At 37.0% G+C, this 25553-nt stretch overlaps 1 protein-coding gene across 1 annotated transcript in view; it reads right to left on the bottom strand.

The window, feature by feature from the left end:
* Positions 1-25553, bottom strand: part of LOC150086996 (ubiquitin-conjugating enzyme E2 T-like) — a 98535-nt gene that overhangs the window by 23257 nt on the left and 49725 nt on the right. The window contains exons 4-5 of the mRNA XM_090371737.1: positions 15859-15964; positions 125-223 (exon numbers count right to left, since the gene is read on the bottom strand). Of these exons, the coding sequence (XP_090227863.1) occupies positions 125-223; positions 15859-15964 (205 nt within the window). The remainder of the gene's footprint in view (positions 1-124; positions 224-15858; positions 15965-25553) is intronic.

Raw genomic sequence — 25553 nt, 5'->3', positions numbered from 1 at the left:
CAGACGGACACTGTATTAGATACAGGTGGCTGCCTGTTTATAGAGTAATTAAAAGATGTGTATAATTTCCTATTATAAATAATTCATTAGTTAAAAAAAAAATTAGCTTCTGGAAACAACATACTATATCCACCATCAATGGATCGTCAGGATTTGGTTCATTTAAAAGTAACTGGATGGATGTCAGCACACCAACAATAGAAATAGATGGTTTCCAGGTTCCCTAATTAAAAAAAAAAATTAAAAAGTTAAAAAACTGCACAAGTACACACAAGAAATGGGATCAGAAAATTTTCAAAATGTATTAAAAATTTATAATAATAAAGAAAGAAAGAAAGAAATGTTGCAAATTAATAACAGTGTGGGGTTTTTATTTCAAAATAGGAGGGGAGGTTCATAAAAGATTTGTATTTATCAAATTATGATAGAAAGATAAAAAAATTTTTTTGTTTGATACCTTGATGAACAACCACAGAAAATTTGGTTTCCATCTATTTTTTTTTTTTTATTTATTTTTTTTTTTTGCCGCACTGAATGAAGTGACACATGATGATAGATAAAGTGGAATACAGATCAGTGATTTGGTTCCTTTTTCTGCAAAGGAAAACACCCAAACCAATCCACAAAGAAATGGTCACTGTTCATGGAGAAGACTGCCCAGGTTACAGTACTGTTGTTGCACAATGGTATAAACAATTCAAATGTGGAAGAACCTCAGTACATCCCAGGATGAGCAGCAACTGCTGCAACACAAGAGTGTTGCAAAAATTGAGGCATTAATCCTGGAATATTGCCATATTAGTGTCAAAGAATTAGATGCTGAGCTCCAATTTAAGGTTGGTTCTGTAGAGAACATCATCCACCAACAGAATATGAGTAAAGTGTCTGTTAGATGAGTTCCCAGACTTCTGACCCCTTACCAGAAGAAGGAAAGGGCACAATGTACACATGAAATGTTGTCAGTGTGCCAGGAAAAGCAAACAGAATTTTTTTTTTTTCATGGCTAGTCACCATGGATGAAACCTGGATCAATTACTATGATCCCAAAACTAAACAAATGTTAAAACAATGGAAGCATGCAGAATCACCACCACCCAAAATATTAAAGGTGCAACCAAGTGCTGGCAAGGTGATGCTATCAGGTTTTTTTTGCATAGTGTAACAAAATACCTTCAAAAGGGCTGTACCGTGATGGTGAAGCTTTATTCCAACCTCCTCATAAAGCTACATGCTGCTATAAAAGAAGAAATAGATAGGGAAAGCTGTCAAAAGATGTGGTCCTGCTCCACGATAATGTCTCTGCACAATTCTCGCATGCTGCAATGAGGTGTGCTCAAGAATGAAATATTACACATCCTTATTCCCCTGACCTTGCAACCTCAGATTTCCTCCTCTGAAGTCCTTTCTTCATGGAAAACATTTTACTGTTGATGATGCAATTTCTTCCACCTAGTCGTGGTTTGCAGGACAGTCAAAGGACTTCTATAAAACTGGCCTGCAGAACTGTATTGAGAGGTGGCAAAAATGTATCATTTTGTCCGGTGACTATGTTGAAAAAGTGCAATGTGTGGAGTTTATTTCATCCTTCTATCACAACTACTTCTGGATGAATACAAATTTTTTGACCCCCACCCCCAGGAGTTCAAATAATATAACAGATGTCTACGTTGTATTTTTCTGTTATTTTTAAACTGGGAATATTGTTCCCAGATAACACACTTCAAAGTGAGCCTAAGTCCAAGCCAACGATACCACTGTGCTACCCATACAAGCTTGGACTTTTGCTTACTTTTAAGTGTCTGCAGACAAAATGACAGAAAAGACAAAACATCAAGTAGTGTTTTTTATAATATATAACAAATTTTCAAAAATGCTCATTTATCTGCATTTCTTAGTGTTCATGAATTTAGGTGTACTGATTCCAAATATGACCTTAGTTTTTGCATAGTATCAATGGCTTACCCAAAAATGCAAGAAAAGTAAATATGCAATAATACCATATCAGATTTATTAATAATATTCAATTTCTGAATTGAATCAAATATTAAATCTTTGTTAGAAGTAAACAACTTGCTAAAAAAAAAATGCAAATGAAAAAAGTAAAAATCTTCCTTTGGTCAATCAAAAAAGAAAAAAAAACCGAACCAAACTATATTATTTTTAGGCCACCCAAATAATTAAATTCATTTGCAAGGCTATGTCTGTTAATTGCATGTGTTCTATGGTCAATTTATCTGTTTTTCTAGATGAAAAAACCCCAGTTCCTGGGGGAGGGGGGACCTTGCTATCTACGCCTGAGACCAACTAACTCAGCCATGGAGTGAAAAAGGCCCATTAAAGTTCTTTGCATCATCGACAGGATTCGAACCCGGGCCTTTACCACCCAGTGTGTGGAGGACAGTGATGATACCACTGTGCTACCCATGCATCAAAAAAGGAAAAAAAATCCTTAAAAATCTGGACATACTCTCAATGGAGGAGAGATACCAAGGCTGGAATGACTCTCCCTAAGGTCTTTGCTAACGCTGCCAAGATTTGGTCTACAGGTGAAAATGTATTGCAGCTTGTGTGACATTCTCCACTCCATTTTTCCATAATTATCAATCAACTTGCTATGTTAACCTATTATATCAATTATGAGATACTATGACGTCTGAAAGAAAAGGAATGATGACAAGAAGTGTCTTGTTTTACAAAAACAATATTTGTTCCTACACACTAGCAATCACAATGGCTGAAATTCAATCAATGTTAGTATGAATTATTGACACACCCACCTTATTCACTAGATTTGGCCCATCAAAGCTCCCCTTCCCAAAAGCTTAAATTTTACTTGGATGGACAAAAATTCAAATAAATGACAAGCTAATATCAGCCATGGAAAAATTTTTCTCAGGCCTTGATGAATCAATCTACAAGAGTGGATTACAGCACTGAAAAAAATAATACACCACTCATATAAAGTCACTGCCTCATAGTAAGGCCATGGCTATGAACTTTTCAATTACCTCCATAAGGGTTTTTTTTTTTTTGACAAATATGACAAAAAATAATAAAAATAAAAATAGCCCAGCTCAGTCTTTCTCAACTGCCAGGCTACAAAATTTTCATTATTATCATAATAATTACAATGATTTTAGCAGTACATGGTAGAAAATACTGAAAATACATTGGTACATGCTGCCATGGGCTGAGAAATGGAAATTCAAGTTTAGAACTACTAAATGCTAGTGACATGAACCTAGTTAGCAATAATACTAGAGAATGTATACCACTTCATTAAAAGCAAACTCAAGGTATGATAATGAATAGATAACATTATCGAACTAGACAGTATTAGCTTAATATAGTATATTATCAATTGATCAGTAAAATTTATTAATCTTGTTGAACTTCATTGTCAATTAAATTGTACTTTTTAACTAAATACATATAATGACTTAGATTTTACAAACGTAACATAATTAATTAATACAAAATTGATACGGAAGATTACATAAAGAAACTCGAAGATAATACTTAATACTGAAAAAATATATATAGTATTACAACTGTGCTGGGACACAAGTTTAGGGTTATAATTTTTGTACTGAAACTGAAAAGAAATCATAACTCAGACCAGAGCAGCAAAGCAAAAGGCTCAAGCTAAATGGAGTGCTGTGGCTCAGGGGAGAACTGAGGAGGGCAGTTGCCCTCTGAATCACAACCTTTTAAAATGCATTGGTTCCTTGATGTTTGTGGAGCAATCAGGTATGGGACATGATATTGCCAAGGGGGATGTCTTTGTGTGTGCACGATGTAAGGAGCATGAGGAAATGAGGCAACAACTCAGCGTTGTTATGGGCCTATATGAGAGCTTGAAGGACAGGATGGATGCCCTCAAAGGATCTAAATTGAGGGGCCCATCAAGCTCTCAGCTGCCCACATCAATGCTACAGCTTGCACTTGATCATCACACAACAGCGGCAACCCCCAAGGCAGAATGCACTGATCCTACAGGAACTAGTAGTTGTTGGTGACTCTATTGTCAGAAAAACGGGGAACATGCTATGTAAAAATTGTTGTTGTTGTTATTTGGTTTTTAGGAGCATTAGCAACTAAGGCCATATTGCTCCGTTATGTAAAAAGGATAGGTGGAAGAGGACCAGGGTATGTCTGCCAGGCAAAGGTTGATGATGTTGTAGAGCGGATATCATCTTTTAAGGGCACAAAAGGTGATATTGTTGTACACGTTGGCACTAATGATATTAAGAGTAGGAGACCGGAAGAATTACTTAACAAGTACAGGTCACAGTTGAAAAAAAGCTGTGAATTAGGGCTGAATTTGAAAGTGTCTGCAATTCTGCCCAGACATGATAGGAGGGAGTATATGATGAGAGTCTTGTCGATCAATTCGCCCTGGAAAGATTGTGCAAGGCTCAAGGGGTAGAATTTTTTTCAATCTGGTCTGTACTTATTAACAGGACAGACTGCTTCTACAGGGATGGGAAACACTTAATTAGAAAGGGTGCAAGAATATTTGCTGATGCTATCGAGGCAGTGTTAGGTGGGTCGGAAAACTGCTAGCTTGGGGGGGGATAAAAGGACTAATAGATTAACAGTAGCCACTGGCAGGGGTGAAAGTGATTCTTGCACTGCTTCTATTGGAATGAGCAGCAGCCTGGAAAACAAGATGCAGGGTATTTCAGAGACTGCTGGGAGTCATTGTACAAATAAACAAATAAACACATGGGTTTTACTCAAAGAGGTAACTACCATCAGGGGTAAAGGGAAGGGTTTTTGCTTTTGTTAAAGTGACTACGGTGGTCTGAGACAGTATTTAAATTCTATACGGCAGGACAAACTGATGATGTTACTAACAGCAAATTCAAAATGGGAAGCATTCAAAGAATTAATCTTGGAAGCTACTAAGCTTTACATACCAACTAAGAAATGTTGTTCAAGGTTAAGGCCTAAATGGATGTCAGATGAACTAATGAGACATATGGCAGAGAAGAAAAATGCATGGGATACATATAAATTAATGGGTGACATGGAAGCCTATGATAGACATAAGCTGGTCTGTAACCAAGTCACAAAGGAGATTAGGTAGGCAAAGGCAGATTATGAGAAATCCTTGCCAAAGGATGCAAAGAAAAACAACAAAGAGTTCTTTACCTATGTAAACTCTAGAAGGAAAGGGATGAATCAGATTGGTCCACTGGATATTGATGGTTCAACTGTTGATGATCCTGCTCAGTGGCTAACAAACTAAATGAATATTTTCCATCTACATTCACCCATGAGGAGTTATTGAGGGAGGGGAATGAGGTGAGTTAAACTCTGGCAGTGAGCTAGATGATTTTTTATTAACTGAGAGGAAAGGGGAGGAGAAATTGTTGAAGATAAATATAAAAAAAAGGCACCCAGTTATATTAAAGGAGGCAGCAAAGGGAGTAAGCAAATCCTTAGCCATAATTATGAGAGCTTCTTTGGACTCAGGTGAGGTCCCCATGGACTGGAGATGTGCAAATGTGACTCCAATTCACAAAAGAGGATCAAAGGGCGACACGAGTAATTATAGACCTATTAGTTCAGGGGGCACCTCCGTAGCCAGGTGGGAAGGAGCTGCAGTGCATAGCACCCGCTTCTTGATTAGACCGGGGTTCGAGGCTGTCACCACCAAATACGGAGGATGCGGAAAGGTCAGGGAATGACCACCGCATATCCCGGAGTAATATGGCCTTAGTTGCTAATGCTCCTAAAACAAATAACAAACATAACATTAGTTCAGGAAAATTAATGGAGGCACTGGTTAAAGAAGCACTGCACGATCATCTAGACAAGACTTCAGTTATAGCTCGGACACAGCATAATTTTGTTAAGGGAAAGTCTTGCCTGACCAATTTGATTGGATACTATGATGAGGTCACAAAGGAACTGGAAGCAGGGAATAAATTTGATATCATATATTTGGATCTTAGAAAGGCTTTTGATACTGTTGCACATGGAAGACTGCTGAACAAATTGGAGCAGCATGGCACTGGAGGCAAATTGCTGCTATGGATAAAGGAATGGTTGAGTGGGAGAAGACAGTGATAATCAATGGACACTGCTCTTCGTGGACTAATGTTATTAGTGGAGTCCCTCAGGGTTCAGTGTTGGGTTCATTATTGTTTTCTGTATTTATAAATGATATTGATGATGGTATATCAAGCTTAATGTCCAAGTTTGCAGACGATACAAAGGTTGGCATGGTTGTTAAGGACATTACTGACGCTATGCTGCTGCAACAGGATCTGGAAAGGTTGAGCAGATGGGCTGAGAGGTGGCAAATGAAGTTTAACATTGAGAAATGTAAAGTACTACATATGGGAAGCAGTAACTCCAGAGTGACGTATAAACTGTGTGGTACTACACTGACAGTGGTAGAGAACGAAAAGGACCTGGGGGTAATTGTGCAGGCAGATATGAAGTTTTCTGAGCAGTGCAAATGGTCTGCAAGAGTAGCTCATAGTGTCTTGTCAATGATATACAGGAATTTTTCTAGCAGGGATAAGGAGGTGATTATCCCCTTGTATAAGGCAATGGTCAGGCCACACCTTGAGTACTGTATACAGGTCTGGAGGCCTCATTTTAAGAAGGATGCAGAGCTGTTGGAACGAGTACAGAGAAGGGCAAAGGGTTGCTCATATGAAGAAAGGCTTAAGTTTTGCAAATTACAGTGTGTGGATACTAGGCACCTGCGAGATGGTCTGATTAAGGTGTATAAAGCCTTGAATGGATTGAGCATGCTCAATGCTGATGGGATTCTTCCTCTTGCTCAGAATAATTACCTGAGAGGGCATAAATTCAAATTGAGGAAAGACAGATGTAGGATAGATGTGCAGAAGTTTTCCTTTAGCCAGTGGGTAGTTGTTTGGTGGAACAGACTTCCATCCTTTGTTGTGGAAGTTGATAGCCTAAATAAATTTAAGGCTGAGCTAGACAGGTATTTGGAATGAATGGAGGGGTGAAATGGGAGTTTTTTTTTTTTTTTTTTTATTTGGCTGATGCTGCATAAGCTTGCTTTCTTGCATCTTATGCTTCTACTAATGCTAATAGGACTTTAGAATAATTATACAATCTGATATCCAGTTCTCTGAATGATATACATTAATCCATGATATGTACTGTCACATAAAATGCCATAGCCAATGACTACTAAAGAAGGAACATGTCTGCTTTCCAACTGGTAGTCATGACTATAAATCAAAAATAGTCTTGTATAATTAAAATCAGCTGAAATTTGTAAACAGTTTAACATCTATAGACCAGATCCATATATATTACTGAAATAAGTAATTAAAATTATTTTTTTTACACTCTCTCTCTTTTAAGTACCTTGATTTGGTGAGACATATTTGACATTACCTCTACCCATTCCAGCAGTTTAAGGAAACCACTTTATCACTGCAAGTTAATCAACCTGACAAATTGTTACATCAGAAATATTTAATACCACACAAAATAATAACTTTATAATTATGAGCTGGTTGTGGTGCTGGGGCAATGTGTGCGGATCCAAATTCGCACATTGCAAGCTCAAGCCTGTATGCTACTACACAGTGCACAGCCCATTGTAAGCTGCTGCACTGTTACACTGGATGCAATAAACAGTTACAATGAACTTTTAAACTCTTCTGGCCTTGGCTATCCAGAGTAGAAATGGACATTTATTTAATAAATAAAAATAGAAAAATAAATTTAAACTTTTGCTTCACTAATACTGTAATTTAATTTTTCATACTGTTTTGATATCATCAAACTCATCCTGGCTGTCACTTTTTGTAAGATCACAGATTGAGAGGTTCAACTTGGTTTTCAACTAAGGGATTATTTTCCCCAATATTCTTCTGCTTCTAATTTAATCACATGATCAGCACACTTTCCCAAAGTTCAGGCTTTACATTTTTTCCAGCTTTTCATGCCAGTTCTCCTACAACACAGAAGTTGCTAGTAAGCCATTTAGATGATTTTGAGTTTGGGTTTAAATATGTAAAAATAGATAATGGAAAATTTTTTGTCGAATGGATGATATATTGTTGCTCATCATAGAAGACATCTCCACCAAATAAAAAATTTGCATATTTATGAATTGTATGCTTTTGTTCATTTGGTTGACACCTGTATAAATGAACAGTGGTTTATCAGTGGCATGACACCAGTTTGATCCAAGGACAACAGATTCACAGCAACTAATTCTAAATCATGCAACAAGTGATTATGGTTATGTTCCAATGTTCTGTATCAATTTCAACTGAACAGTGTGACACATACTTCAAAATAACTGAATTCGGAGAAATATTAGACGATACACTATTCTCAAACCACTGTCAAAAAGCAATTGGTATTCATTTCGTCATGATAGTTCTGAGATTTTGTTCTTGATGGAAACAACAGAATAACACTAGCACAAAACCACAATCACTTGCTGCATAATATAAAATTAGTTGCTGTGAAATTTGTTGTCCTTTGATCAAACTGTTGTCATGCCAGTTCTCCTTTAACTTAAATGTAGTACAGTCAATTCCGGTTATTTGGGACACATCGGGACTAGTGTATTTTGGCCGTAAAAAAAGTTAAAAATGCAATGGACTCCAGCTTTATAATTGGTTCTCTGTACAATCAAATCACGTTACGATGGAATCACCATAGTAAAGTACTGTTCACTACACGATATGTAGTAAGCGCCAGTCATTGTGATCACGTTTGTAAATTGAATTTTAATTCTATTAAACAGAGATTCTAAGTAGTGAAAACAGGAGGAATATTATCCACAGGCTATAAAAGTAAAGATATATTAAGCACAAATTTACTCTTTATTATCTTACCAATTAAAAAATTAAATGATATGTGAAAATCGGAAGAATATACGTGATAATCGGAATAATTACTATGTACTGTAATATGTACATACTAACTAGTTGATATTTCTGTTCACTGACATTTGTGGGTGGGGGTTAAAATTTAAAACAGTAAAAAGATAAGCAATCAATAACAAAGAACACAGCATACACAAATTGCAAGTAACACGATATGCGCAAGTGAGAACGGAGTAACAAGTTACGAAGCTTTAAAAATAGGAATGAAGAGAAGATTCTGAAAATTAATTTTTTTATATGATTGAAGATTCCACGGAAGTGTAAACACATTTCACCATAATAACCCACAGAATTCCAGTGTCGGTATTATTGCAAATTCAATAAGATCGAGTTTAATATCCGTTTATGACAGATTGCACCAAAAACAGAAAAGCCCAATAAACAGGAGGCTGCTAATTGTTTTTATTGTTTTATGGTTGTGACCTCCAGAAATCCAACCGAACTACGTGGTATGGTCGGAGACAATCATAGGGTAATCTCCAGTGCTGCAGTCTTCCATCTCAATTAAACAGCATGTTGTCCCAATTAAAACGAAGTAAACCCTGGCTATTTTCTCGATTGGGTTCTGTTTTTTAAGATTTGCCCCAGATAAACGGTTACCCGTTTATTTGGGGAAAATAAACAGTTTTTATTTATAACCAGATAACCAGAATCCACTGTACTTTTCAATCTAACTTTATTTTGTTCCCAAATAATTTCTGTTGAGTATTCTGAAAGTATAGTGATAGGGTGGCAGCTGCACAAACATATGGCCTCCCATGTCTGCAAATTCATCAATCACATATCTTTTAATTTCATGCTGTTGTACAAGAATAATCAGCTTTGCTTTTAGCATATCAGGTGATACTGCTATTCTGCATCATTTAAACCAATCAACAATTTCTGCTTTCTGATTAGAGGCTGGTGGAGTTATCAATTTACTGGCAGATCCAGATGGTTTTTATGGAGGGAGGAGCAATATAACGGCAATGATATGTGTGAGTGACAGCAATTGAAAATTAAACTTGAATTTTTAACAAACCATTATATGGTATGCATACACATAAATAGCTACCACATTAAACTTAATATCACAGGACATAGTATTTGATCCAATTAACTCATCTGACACTATATCAATTTCAACGGAATTGTGTGGCACATTCTTCAAAATAACTGAATTCGGAGAAATGTCAGACAATACACTATTATCAAACTACTATCGAAAGCAATTGACATTCATTTCATCATGATAGTTCTGTGACTTTGTTTGATGGAAACAAAAGAATAGCACTGGTACAAAACAATAATCACTTGTTGCATGACAAAATTAGCTGTTAGGAATTTGTTGTCCTTGGATCAAACTGTTGTCATGCCACTGAAAAACCTCTGTTCATTTATACAGGTTTCAACCAAATAAATAAAAGCATACAATTCATAAGTATGCAAATTTTTTATTTGGTAGAGATGTCTTCTATAATGAGCAACAATATATCATCTGTTCAACAAAAAATTTTGTGTAAGTAATTTTTACATATTTAAAAAAAAAACAAGCTCAAAATCATCCAAGTGGCTTATCAGCAACTTCTGTGTTATTTTTTTCCAGAGGCCGTAAACATCAGTTTTGTGTAATTTGGGAATGATGTTACATGGTGGTTAATCCCAGATTAAATAATATAATATTCTTTATACTACATGAATAATTCAAAGTTAGTTTATTTGTAACCCAATTGTCCCAAATTTGATTAAAAGGTGATATTTCAGAACCCTTGGCATCTCCTATCATCAGATCGACATGAGCTGATACTATCTACTCATTCCTTGGCTGTCAAACATGCAGCAGTCTCAGTTTGACAGCCAAAGCATAAGGAGCTGCTATCAGGTCACACAGATCATTTCTGAGGATGAAGAGGACAACAAACATAATAAGCTTGTGCATAGGTGAAAGTATACATTTAAATGTTGCTCACACACTAGAAAGGTTTTGTGGATTTATTGGATGATTGTTTTCTACATCAGCATGTTCGGGAGGCAACTAGAGGGAGTAATACTCTTGATCTGATTATCAGTAGTGATTCTTCATGCATTAAGAATCTGCAGATAAAGGAACCGCTAGGTGGCAGTGATCACAGTGTGCTGAAGTGGGATTTACTCAAAGAGGTAACTACCATCAGGGGTAAAGGGAAGGGTTTTTGCTTTCATAAAGGCAACTACGGTGGTCTGAGACAGTATTTAAATTCTATACAGTGGGACCAACTGATGATGTTACCAACACCAAATTCAAAATGGGAAGCATTCAAAGAACTTATCTTGGAAGCTACCAGGCTTTACATACCAACTAAGAAATACTGTTCAAGGTTTAGGCCTAAATGGATGTCAGATGAACTAATGAGACATATGGAAGAGAAGAAAAATGCATGGGTTACATACAAATTAATGGGTGACATGGAAACCTATGATAGATATAAGCTGGTCTGTAACCAAGTCACAAAGGAGATTAGGCAGGCAAAGGCAGATTATGAGAAATCCTTGGCAAAGGATGCAAATAAAAACAGAAAACAGTTCTTTACCTGTGTAAACTCAAGAAGGAAAGGGATGAATCAGATTGGTCCACTGGATATTGATGGTTCAACAGTTGAGAATCCTGCTCAGGTGGCTAACAAACTAAATGAGTATCATGAGGAGTTATTCAGGAAGGTAAATGCCATAGGTGAAGTAAACACTGGCAGTGAGCTAGATGCTTTTGTTATAACTGAGAGGAAAGTGGAGGAGAAATTGTTGAAGATAAACACAAGAAAGGCACCTGGGGTGGATGGAATCTATCCAGTTATATTAAAGGAGGCAGCAAAGGAAGTAAGCAAACCCTTAGCCATAATTATGAGAGCTTCTTTAGACTCAGGGGAGGTACCCAGAGACTGGAGATGTGCAAATGTAACCCCAATTCACAAAGGAGGATCAAAGGCTGACAAGTAATTATAGACCTGTGAGTATAACTTCTGTTCCAGGAAAATTAATGGAGGCACTGGTTAAAGAAGCACTGCAGGATCATCTAGACAAGACTTCAGTTATAGCTCGGACACAGCATGGTTTTGTTAAGGGAAAGTCTTGCCTGACCAATTTGATTGGATACTATGATGTAGTCACAAAAGAACTGGATGCAGGAAATAACTTTGATATTATATATTTGGATCTTAGAAAGGCTTTTGATACTGTTGCACATAGAAGACTGCTGCACAAACTGGAGCAGTGTGGCATTGGAGGCAAATTGCTCCTATGGATAAAGGGATGGTTGATTGGCAGAAGACAGAGAGTGGTAATCAATGGACACTGCTCAACGTGGACTAATGTTATTAGTGATATACCATCACTATCTTGTACACACACACACTTGATATACCATCATCTAACGTTTTTAGATGATGGTATATCAAGCTTAATGTCCAAGTTTGCAGACGATACAAAGGTTGGCAGGGTTGTTAAGGACACTACTGACGCTATGCTGCTGCATCAGGATCTGGAAAGGTTGAGCAGATGGGCTGAGAGGTGGCAAATGAAGTTTAACATTGACAAATGTAAAGTACTACATATGGGAAGCAGTAACCCCAGAGCAACGTGTCAACTCTGTGGTACTACACTGACAATAGTACAGAATGAAAAGGACCTGGGGGTAATTGTGCAGGCAGATATGAAGTTCTCTGAGCAGTGCAGACGAGCTTCAAGAGTAGCTCATGGTGTCTTGTCAACGATATACAGGAATTTTTCTAGCAGGGATAAGGAGGTGATTATTCCCTTGTATAAGGCAATGGTCAGGCCAAACCTTGAATACTGTATACAGGTCTGGAGGCCTCATTTCAAGAAGGATGTAGAGCTGCTGGAATGAGTACAGAGAAGGGCAACAAGATTAGTGAATGGAACAACGGGTTGCTCTTACGAAGAAAGGCTTAATATACCATCATCTAATGTTTTTGTTTTGCAAATTACAGTGTCTGGAGACTAGGCACCAGCGAGGTGATCTGATAGAGGTGTATAAGGCCTTGAATGGTTTGAGCATGCTCAATGCCGATGGGATTCTTCCTCTTGCTCAGAATAATCACCTGAGAGGGCATAAATTCAAATTGAGGAAAGACAGATGTAGGATAGATGTGCGGAAATTTGCCAGCGGGTAGTTGGTTGGTAGAACAGACTTCCATCCGTTGTGGAAGTTGATAGCCTAAACAAATTTAAGGCTCAGCTGGACAGGTATTTCGAACGAATGGAGGGGTGAAATGGGAGTGGTGTTTTTTTTTTTTTTGGCTGATGCTGAATAAGCTTGCTTTCTTGCATCATATGCCTCTGCTAATGCTGAAGTGCAACATTTAAATGCAAGTCCAAAAAAGAACTCTTACACTTTTTGAATGTGCATTTGAATAAAATTTTCTGAACTCTAAACACAAAACATAAGTACATACAAAGGGTACTAGGAAAGTTTTGCAATATGACGCAACAATGAATCACAGGAAGCTGCTTGTTTCTGCATGTTGAGACATGTTCATACGTGTATAGTAGCCGCCGCGCCAAGTCGATGGGCTCAGTTATTCATTAGTAGTGAGAGTGTAAAGTACTTGGATGGCATTGTGGTCATGAAATGAGATAAGGACAGTTTTGCGGTATAATTTCGTGCGTGGTTTAACCACAGACCAGTGCTTAGAAGAAATGACTCTTGCACTAGATGATGATTGTCCACATCGTACAACGAAATTCAGGTGGTATAGAGAATTCCAAAGGGGAAATTTCACTCTGGAGGATTCTGAGAGGCCGGGAAGGCCACGAACGTCAGTTACGGAGGAAAACGTTACTGCTGTGAGGAAAATGCTTGACGAAAACAGGCGAGTGACCTACCAACAGATAGAGGATACTTTGGGCCTAAATGCACCAGCAATTCGTTCGATTCTGCAAGATCATTTGCACGTGAAGAAACTTTGTTCTCTCTGGGTGCCGCATCAACTGACTGAAGAGCAGATGACACGACGTGTGACTTGGTGCCGGGAGATGTTAAAAAAGTTTGATAAGGGACAATCTCGGTATGTGAACAACATCGTGACAGGTGACGAGACTTGGCTGTACTATTACGATCTGCCGACCAAGGCTCAAAACAAAGTTTGGGTCTTTGATGATGACGACACACCCGTAATTGTCAGAAAATCCCGATCTGTAAAGAAGAAAATGACAGCTGTATTTTTCAAATCGAGTGGAATTGTGGAACGTGTCGTTTTGGACACGCAGAAGACAGTCACAGCTAAGTGGTATACTGAACAATGCCTGCCTAAAGTCATTGGATCTATGAAGAACCTGCGGCCAAAGTCAAGAATGGACACCTGGTACCTCCATCACGATAATGCTGCAGCTCACCGCGCCAAAGCCTGCACCGAATATTTGACTACGACAGGACTGAAACTTCTCGAGCACCCTCCCTACAGTCCAGACCTTGCTCCCTGCGACTTTGCACTGTTCCCGCATGTGAAAATGAAGCTAAAAGGGAGGCGGTTTTCCAGTGATGAGGACCTTCTACGGGCTTGGGACAACGAGTGTGCTTTACTCCCTAGTGAAACTTGGCAGAACTGGTTTAAAGATTGGTTTCGGAGGATGGAGAGGTGTATTGAATGTAGAGGAAATTACTTTGAAAAAATTAAATAAACAAAGCTGTATTGCAAAACTTTCCTAGTACCCTTTGTATATCTGCCGATACACATCAGCTGGTAAACTCCATGTTTCAGAACCTTTTGCATTTAAATAGGAAAGACATTTCAAATGATTCTGCTTGCTTGCAAATATGGTTTTTCCCTCAAAAACCAACACTAATAGGAGCCATACCATCACACATCATACAATCTCTACATACTATTACAGCATTTCCTACAGTTTTGAAGTTCTTATTCATAATTGGCTATTTTGTAATCCTAAGCCACAGACTGTAAACAATCAGCTTTTCCATATAAGGAATGATGACATCTTTCATTAAACACATAGCAGAGAAAAAAAAAGAGATAATTATTCCATTATATAAAGCAGTAATATATCTAGAATATAAACCCTTGGAGAGGCTTCAAAATGATACCATACAGATTCTTAAAGACTGGACATCTTAAATATTATAAATAGACTTGGAAACCCCACTTTAGGAAAGATGGACTACTTGGAAAAGTTACAGAGATGAGAAGACAAACAAGATTGGTTAAGGGCACAATGGGCATATAAGAAAACAATCTTGGAAGGGGCTTCAAAATGTCCATACAGATTCTTCCAAGGCTGTCTAAAGCTTAAAAATAGTTGATTTGAACTTTAAAATTCTGAGGGCATCTTTACATTTAGTCACTTGATGCTAAATAAGCTTTAGACAATGGAGCTGTTTGTTTATTTAGTTTTTAGGAGCATTAGCAACTATGGCCATATTGCTCCGGGGATATGCGGTGGTTATTCCCTGACCTTTCCACATCCTCCGTATTTGGTGATCACGGGCTCGAACCCCGGTTTAATCAAGAAGCGTGTGCTACGCACTGCTGCTCCTGCCCACCTGGCTACGGAGGCATCGCACAATGGAGCATAAATTTAAATTGATATGGGATAATTGTAGATATGATGTCAGAAAATTTTCCTTCAATCAAAGAATTATTGACTGTGGGAATAAATTCCCACCTACTCATGTGGAGGTTGGAAGTTTATCTAAATTTATGGAGGGTTGGATTAATACTTGAAAGAAATTTGTAATAAGGGAAGATGACCCCCCTCTCCCTTTCTCTCTCTCCTCCCTTTCCCACATAAGCTTGCTTCCTTGCACCATTTTGCCAATATCAATGTGTTGAAAATTACTGACCTATATAACCAATCTCCCAAGCCTAAAAATAAATTGCAACATCTTGTATTGAAATTTCAAAAAATATATAATAATAAAATACCAGAAATTAAAAGAAGTTGAACAAAACATGTATAGAATACAAACCCTTGGAAGGGGCTTCAAAATGTCCAAACAGATTCTTCCAGAGCCATCTACATTAGGATGATATATAGGTGTTATGAAACGAACTTTTGGTGGTTCAAATGGATACCTAAAACAAAAGCATATTTAAATAACTGGTACAGAAATCTCATAATCAGCTTCCATACGATGTTAGCAGTGACAGATTATCAGATAATTCCTGGTTAATAAAGCTTACCTAAAAAATACTTATGAAGTCATCAAAGGAACCCAAAACACAATTAATTTTATATGTTACACAACTACTATTTTATGTAATAAAATAAAAATGCACAAAACTATTAAACTATTTAGTATTATTAGTATATGGTGGAAGGTATTTTTTTGCCAGTGGCAGATGACAGGCTTCTGCTGCACTGGCCAAAAAAATAATTAATTAAAATAAAAATAATAACAGATAAATGATAAAATAAACTATTTGACTCCCTCCACACATATAGGCACCCATCCAATTGACCTTTGAATCTCATCAAGCTGTGAGTCTTCACTGCCCATGGAAGCAACATTCCAGTAATTAAAATGAATGAAATCTAAACCTCTTCTCCAATAATTTGAATTCATGGTGTCTAGTTCTGGAATCATTTATAACAGTGAAAATTCCACCATTTTTCATTTTACTTTAACCTCTGAAAGCCTCAATCAAGTCTCCTCTAAAGTGTCTAGTTTCGAAACTCTGTATCCCATATATTGTCTTTCCTCAGACCCCTTTGCCAATTTTAACAGGTGCATCACCCTTCTTTGAACCTTTTAAGAAGCTCAGTGTCTTTTTTTTTTTTTAGGTACAGTCTTCATATCTGAACACAATATTCCAAGTGTGGTCTTACAATTGCCACATAAAGGATTATTACCCCCCCCCCACACACACACACAATCTCTACAAGAAAATGTATGATAAATCACTGATAGGACACCATTGGACATCCTCACCTGCTTATAGAACTTAGGGTCTACACTGCTTGGAAAACTTTATATCTGAAGTTATTCCAAATCTTTCTTCCTCTACTGAAGTATTTAAGTTATGTTGGGATTACTATTCCTCAAGTGTAAGAGATTCCATTTTGCTACATTAAAACAGAGCCACTACTATTCTGGCCATCTCTGAAGTCTAAGTTGTCTTGAAGAATTGGCACTAATCATTAACTACTCTACCAAGCTTGACATCATGCCCTGTATCCCTTTGTCAATGTCATTTAGAAAAATCATAAACAGCAGTGGTCCCAGTACCGATCCTCAGAGAACCCCGCTTCCTATGTTAGTTCAATCTGAAGAACAACCATTAACCAAAATCCTCTCCTCCTGCCATCCATCTAAGGATTTTCCCTATGATTCCAACATGTTCTGGCTTGTACAGTAACCTTTCAAGTGAGACTGAGTCAAATGTTTTGATGATATCCAAGTAAACAATGTCAAAATTATTTCCTGCTTCCAGCTTATGAGCGACTGTCAGAATAGCTAACCAGATTAAACATGATTTTCCCTTTACAAAACCATGCTGTGTTTCATTCAGAATTCCATTTCCACCTAAATAATCCTGCACTGCACTCTAGATCACTGCTTCCATTTTTTCCTACCAGTCAGTTCTTCACGCTCAGAACTGCCTTTATGTACTGGCGATATACTGGCACTTTTCCAAAACAAGGGATCTCCTCCAGGGTCCAGCAATGCCTTCATAGTTTGATACTTGCCACCTCCTTCAAAATTATTGGGTATGTGCCATCACCTAGAGGTGATGGCACATACCCAATAGCACAACCTAAAGGCCTTAACATGCCTTTAGGTTCAATAGTTTTTCTAATAAATAATCTTCAAGTTTTCAATACTGCAAATTTCAGGCTTTCCAACTTCACTTAGTTTTCTCCTCAGCATGTTCTTCTGTAAATATCGATGCAAAATACCTGTTCAATTCAATGGCAACATCAGCTGGGTTATCTAAGACTTTTTCGCACCCATTACATAAGGGTCTGAGCTGATTTGTTCTTCTCTTCTTTGCATTCACATACAGTAAACTGCTGCGAATACCGAAAACGCAAATACTGAGTTATGGCACCCACAGTAATGAAGGGGTTCCGTTCCAAAGTATGAAATATATAAGAAAAACTAATCTAAAATTTTGTCTATGTATGTATTATATGTACCTTCGTAATATGACTACGTACATACACAGTACATAGTGAAATGCAAGCATATGGCATCGAAATTAAAATAAGAAACAATTTAATATTAAATATAATATTTATTAGAAATTTCAAACAAATATTTCCAACCAGCGTCTTTGCTAGCTAAAAAACTTATCCCGCCAGTGCTATCACCAGTTTCGCTAAAGTGTTGATAAAGGAGTTTTGCCTTTTCACGAATGATGAGTGAATTTAACGGAATTTTATTTTGAGTTCCGTCTTCTATCCACAGATTTAAAGCTTTTTCCATTTTTTTAATTTAACATCACGAGTTACAGAGCAAATTTTTGAAGCAATTAGCGCGTTTTCACGGACACTATGGCGGATTTTTTCTTCCGATTTCTTGATTGATCGTAGCGTTGACTCATTGATTTTATAATGTTTTGCCACTGAGGAGACACTTTCACCATTAGAAATTTTATCTAATAACTCAATTTTATTCGCTAATGTCATCACCTTCTTTGATATTTTCACATTTCTCTTGTTATTCGTAGCCATATTTTTGTAGGGGTTAGAAAGAACTTGTCCACAATAAAGTCGCTTTCTTCCGTTAACACACTCGAAAAAGTCTGTTTTACACTGCAAAACAGTAGATTTATCACTTTTGTAAGCATATCAATTTATAAATTGATAAATTTATTCAATTTATAAGCATATAAATTAAAAGCAAACGACGAAACCGTCCATGACAAGCGCATAACACATACTGAACAAGGATTAGCGAGAAACATCCACGCTCGCGATTTTGTCACCCCTCTCCCCCCCCCACCCACTGAGCGCTGTTTTGACTGGGAAAGATAATTTTAGCCACACCCATTTTTTTTTTATGGCGGAAAATGTTCACGGCGCTTTAAAATTCACATTTTTTCAGGTTTCATTTTATATTAAATCGGCGACCGCGAATACAGATACCGCGAATAGCGGGGGTTTACTGTATATGAAAAATTCCTTGTCCCTACTCGCTCTCTTACAGCAACTTCTCATAATCTGCTTTTGGCAGCATAACCTTTTCTGTGATACTATTACAGATCAGTTTGTAGCTGTTATAAGCATCAGTATTTTTTATCATTAACTTTACCCTCCCATCTTTTTCTGCTCTATTAACAGTACATACACACTCAAGGATCTGTGACTACAGCTTTAAAGGTATACCACAATTCCAATATATTTGTGTCAGTGGGGGAGCTACCTCCCCCCACTGACAGAGGCTATGCAGCACTTAAGTTGTCTCCTTTCCTGGAATATAAACCCATTCCTTTGCCTTTAACAATGGCTATCTCTCTCTCCTCATAATCCAACTTATAACTAAATGACCACCCTTGCTAACAGTTCCTTATTATAAAGCCCTATGATGTCATCCATATGTTAAGAAAAGGACTAGAGACAAAAAATTCTCGCCTCGAGTACCTTCCTTCCCTAACATGCTGATACAAATAACAGTCATTGAACCAATTTAAAAATTTTATTCCTCATGATTAAACTGAAATCACCCATACACCATCATAGTTGTCATTCCCTAGTTAAGCTACTGATGCGCACACTTATGCTGCCATTGTAGTGATAAGTGAATATGTCATCACTGGCCATTTTGAAGAGAGATCACAAAGTGAGGTGCAGAATATTAACCTACCCAATATTAACTTAACCTGGAAACAGAGTAGTCTCAAGCATGTGATCTGCAATTCTTGTAAGTCAACTTTTAAGGGATTCATTCGAAATGTGGGAGGAGATGGGACAGTTCGTCAATAACCCTAATTTAAACTGCTCAGTTAATTCAGTAGTCTTAATGCTCACAGAAGAACAAAGCTTTGCCTTCATAATAATGATTTGCCACAGTAATGGGCTAGTTTCAAACACATTTGTTTGAAACATGCAGCTATTACCACAGCTGAGAGATGATTATTATTATTATTATTATGAGACTCATATGATGCAAGAAAGAAAGCTTATAAAGCATCAGCCAAAAAAAACCCCCTCCCAAATCACTTGTCTATCCCCTCCAATAATTTGTCTAGTTCTTTGAATTTATTCGAACTGCCCATCTTCACAATACCAGATGGATGTTTGTTCCAACAAACTGCTGGCTGAAGGCAAACCTCCTCATTTCTAACCTGCAAACATCCTTCCTCAATTCGAATTTACATTCCCTCATTTATGTAGTCTGAGCAAGAGGAAGAATGGCATCAGCATTCAGCTTGCTCAATCCATAAGACCTAAAAACCTCAATCAGATCACTCCAGAGGTGCCTAGTCTCAAGGTGCTGCAATTTGCAGAAATCAAACCTGCCTTGGTAAGACCCTCCATTCCACTCCCTTCACCAATCTCATTGCCCTTTTCTGTATCCATTCGAGATCCTTTCTAAAATGATGCCTCTAGATGTGGCAATACTCAAGATGTGGCCAAACCACTGCCTTATGCAATGGGATAACACTTCCTTGTCTCGGCTAGCAAAGTTCCTGAATATCATAGATAAAACCCCACGAGCTATCCTGGTAACCTCTCTGAAGGTAATTGTGCAGTCAGATATGCAGTTCTGTGAGCCACTGCTCACGGGACTCCATTAATAATATTGGTCCATAAAGAGCAGAGTCTATTACCAGTAGCATTAGGAGTGGCATATGATGCAAGAAAGCAAGCTTATACAGCATTAGCAAGGGAAAAAAGACTTTTCATTTCACCTATCCATTCCCTCCAGTAGTTTGTCTAGTTCTTCCTTGAACTTATTTAAGCTATCAACTTCCACAACAACAACAACAGATGAAAGATTGTTCCAGCAATGAACCACTTTCTGGCTAAAGACAAACTTCCGCATATCTATTCTGCAACTGTCCTTCCTCAATTTGAATTTATACCCCCTCATGTATAGTCTGAGCAATCCCATCAACACTGAGCTCAAACCATTCGAAGCCTTAAACACCTCATAGGTGCCTAGTCTCCAGGTGCTGCAATTTGCAGAACTGAAACCTTTCTTGGTAAGAGCACCCATTTGTTCACCTCACCAATTCTGTTGTTCAGTTCACCTCATCTATACTCATTCCAGCAGCTCTACATCCTTCCTAAATTGAGTCCTCTAGACCTACATGCAGTATTCAAGATGTGGCCTGACCATTTCCTTATACAATGTTATGTATAATTACCTCCTTATCTCTGCTAACAAAGTTCCTCTATATTACTCACAAAACCCTATGAGCTGTCCTGGTTGCTTGTCAGCACTGCTCAGAGAACTTCATAATGTGACTGCACAATTACCCCTAGGTCTTTTTAATTTTACACTACCCTCAGTGTAGTATCACACAGTTGGTACATTACTCTAAGATTACTGTTACTCGTATGCCATATTTTGCATCTGTTAATGCTAAACTTCAGTTGCCATTTCTCAGCCCATCTGGCCTAACTTTTCTAGATCCTGTTGCATTAGCAACAGAATCTAGAAATAAACACTCCATCTTCCACTCAACAATCCCTTTATCCAGTGCAGTAACTTTCCCTTAATGTCACACTGTTCCAATTTGTACAGCAGTCTTTTATGTGCAACTGAATCAAAAGCTTTCCTGAAATCCAAGTATATGATATCGAAACTATTTTCTGAATCCATTTCCCTTGTTATTGCAATATAACATCCAATCAGATTGGTCAGACAAAGTACGGTTAACAAATTCATGCTGTGACTGCAGTATAACTTCATTCCTGTCAAGATGATCCTGCATTACTTCTTTAAAAAGTGACTCCATTATTCACCTGGAACAGAAGTTAAGCTAACAGGTCTGTAATTACTCATGTCACCCTTTGATCCTCCCCCTTTGTGATTGGAGATACATTTTCACATTTCCAGTCCATAGGGACCTCTCCTGAATCCAAGGATGCTCTCATAATTATGGTTAAGAGTTTGCTTATTTCCTTTGCCACCTCCCTTAAATATAATTGGATGATCCAATCCAACCCCAGCCAGCTTTTTTATGTTGAACTTAAACAATTCCTCTTCCACTTTTCTCTAGGTTATCACAAAATTATTTAGTTCCCTGTTAAATTCTGATGATCTTCTAGAATTTCCCCTCAAAAGGAAATTACTAATTCAATTTGTACATATATAGAGAGTAAAGAAACATTTTTAATCCACATGAGATCAAAATATCTGTTTATCTCCAGCTGGAAATAAACAGAGCCTACCATATCTGCAAGAGGCAGGCTTCCAATGATGGAATCCGCCAGTTAACATATATATTTTTTAAAAAAATATGTATATCTCTAAAATCTCATTTCTAGAACAATAAAATTCACGAAAGAAAAATTCTCCAATAATACTCCACATCTCCAATCTCCCACAAGAAAATAAACAGTTAAACTATCCCCTACGTACCACAAATTAGTAAAGAAATAGTGCAAATAGCTAAAAAAATCACAACAGTTTTGTTATTCTAAAATTATCACACTTAGAGATATGCTAAAAATTCTAATCCAGGTCTCTTCCCTGTCCAAAATCCTCACAATAAGGTTCAATATATTCATTGTGTTATTGCTGTTTTCTGCTATATGGTTTGTGCCTATCAGTTGTTGTTATTTGGTTTTTAAAAGCATTAGCAACTAAGGCCATATTGCTCTGGGGATATGTGGTGGTCATTCCCTGACCTTTCCGCATCCTCCGTATTTGGTGGTCGTGGGCTCGAACCCCGGTCTAATCAAGAAGCGTGTGCTACGCACTGCTGCTCCTGCCCACCTGGCTACGGAGGCACCTGTGCCTATCAGAGTATTAAGGCTACTCATGATAACTGCAAGGGTTCATGCAGAAGCAGTCATACAGTTGAATTTGTTTTAGAAAAGAAAATAATTCAGAGGGTTTCAAGTTATTACCTTTGATATGGGAGGGTGACAAAGGTTATTGTAGATCTGAGCGGAAACTGAATGCGGAGCATTGTGGAACAAGGTACATTCATGAAGTATATGCTTACTGTGAGCAGCGTCAAATAGTGTGTACACAGAGGATCATTAAAAGAAACAGATGAGTGTGGTAAGTATACCTATTCGAGTTCCTTGCTAGAATTACTTCCTCTTCTATTTTTATGGAAACTAGAGGTCCAAAATTGTAGTTCAGGTTTGAATTGAAACAGCTTGTTATTTGTTTGCATTTTCCACATAAGTATCCATTATTCCATGCATTTTCTAGAAATCTAGTCCCTGCTAGCAAAGAAAGTTAGCAGGGACTAGATTACAAATGCAGATACAGAGTACACTGCATTTGTAATCATCAGTGCTTTTTTTGTAAAAAAATAGGTGTCAGTACTCATTCTTTGAAAATTGAAAAAATGAAAATTAGAAGGACATGAAAAGTACAGTACTCTAAAAAATTATTTCCTGATATTGTTACTTTAGTAGTAAAGTTTTTGGAATAAGAACAACAAATTAAGTATATTAACACAGTTTACTAAGCATAAATTTATTATTCAAGTATATAAAAAATAAGTAGAATGCATAAAATATAAGTAATAAGTAAAAAATAATAAGTAAAAATTAGTAAAAATAATTTCATAATAAAGTTTTTATAGAATATTCCAAATTTTTATTCAGTTCTCATCCAATACACTATGCTGACTTCTGTTCTTACTGTTTCTCTGTTGATGAATGACATTTCCGAAGCAGCCACGAATCGACATATTTTCTAGATCAAAGTGTGTTACTGGTGGGCCTACAATTTTAAGAAATAGTGAAGAAATTGTTTTTGTCATCTAAGAAGATTCATTTGTGAAAATCCTCCAAATGCTCCAATTCTTCCAAAACAGTCTTATCAATTAGGTATTCCCGAAATGCACGAAATGTATCTCTTTCATTTAATTGAAGCTTAATTGACAATTTTCTAACTTCCTTCTCGCCAAATGCCAACATTTCACATTTAGAAGGTTTAATACCTTCGTTGTCATCATTTTCCTTCTCTCGTCATCGATATTGTCACTAGTTCTTAAATTTGATTTTTTTTTTTTTTTTTTTGAACAGTCCAAAATATCAATGTCATTCGGATATTCAGCTATTGTGACCGAACAGAGATAGGGAAAATCTGCAAAAAAATGCACTTTGGCAAAACAACAGATGATTATTTGTCGAGGTAAATGAAAATCACTCACTCCTAATTCTTGAATGGGGGCACTTACAATTGATTCACAGCAGGGTCCAACCTATGGCCCACGCGGAGTGAATTAAAACAGCATTTTAAATTTCGCTAATTGTCAAAAATTTTTTCTCATTAATTAAATGTTGTTTAGTAAATGTAATCGTGTGTTGTACTTAATAAAATTTTCGGATATTTTCAGTTTTAGGTGTATCATTATTTTTATTTATTCACCTTATAATAAAATTCATCTTAAGCAGTGATCCTTTCAGGTTGTAAATTTTCTAAAGTGAGGATGTCACTAATTTATTTTTTTTTGAAAAACAACGTATATTTTTTTTATTTTAATAAAATCTAAAAAATAAATTAGTGACAGATTTGTTACACATAAGTGTTGGGAATTTGCATTTTTTATATATAACCTGAAAATAAAAAAGGGTAACATGAAAACTGAAACTTCCTTTTGCATGTAACAAGATATGGAATATGTAACGCACTAATTTTTCTCAAATCACTCAGTGCGACCCCCCGAAAGAAATCTAACTTTGAATATGGCCCCTGTACAGGAAAAGGTTGGAAGCCACTCCAGTAGGTGGAGGACCTGAGCCCATTGGGAATACCCCTTGATCTGCTCACTGTTGACTAGCAAGACTTCTCCGTATGTGGGACAGATGGTCGGATAGGTTTTACCAGGTACCACTGAGTTGTAGAATGGTAATCCCTTTAGTTCTCTTAATTCTTGCTTAGCAGCAGCACTAATTTCCTAAGTTGCCTGAAAGCCAGAAGTGCGAACAGAGTGCGTGCCCAGTTAAGCCATTCGTTATATGAAAAATTTCTTTGCTCAACAGAAACTATTTTAAATGTAATTTCCAAGGAGACTAAAAAAAATTGCTATAAAAGGTGTTCATTAAACAGAGATCTGACTGAGTAATTTAGAATTCTAAAAATAGTTATAAAGTTTTATATAGAAAATATCTTAACAACAGACTGAGAAAAATGCAAATTTAGTTAAATAACTTTAAGCTTATTTGAATAGTAGGTAAACATGTGAAAAATAATTCTGGAATATTACAAATTTCGAAGCGTACTAAAGGTGCGGTACGCCATACCGTTGCATACCATCCCAAAAAAAAGCACTGGTAATCATTATATGGGATTAGGGCATTCATTGAGTTTGTACTGGAGGGAGGTTTTGCAGCATGATCTGTGCATTCATTTCCTTGAATCCAACAGAAGATAACTATTTGCTGATTCTTGTGGAGATGTATCAGCTCATCTTACGTGCTTTAACCACTTCATGGATTATCCCAGATATCTCGTTTTTAGTTTTAAACGTTATTTGGAACTACACGAAATATCTCAGGATACAATAATACCTCCAAATTTAG

Source organism: Mastigoproctus giganteus, chromosome 4, assembly GCF_048544385.1.
Source record: "Mastigoproctus giganteus isolate SK-2022 chromosome 4, ASM4854438v1, whole genome shotgun sequence".
Lineage (NCBI taxonomy): Eukaryota > Metazoa > Arthropoda > Arachnida > Uropygi > Thelyphonidae > Mastigoproctus > Mastigoproctus giganteus.
Note: the sequence above shows the minus strand (reverse complement) of the source record. Positions and strands in the feature narration are given on the sequence as shown.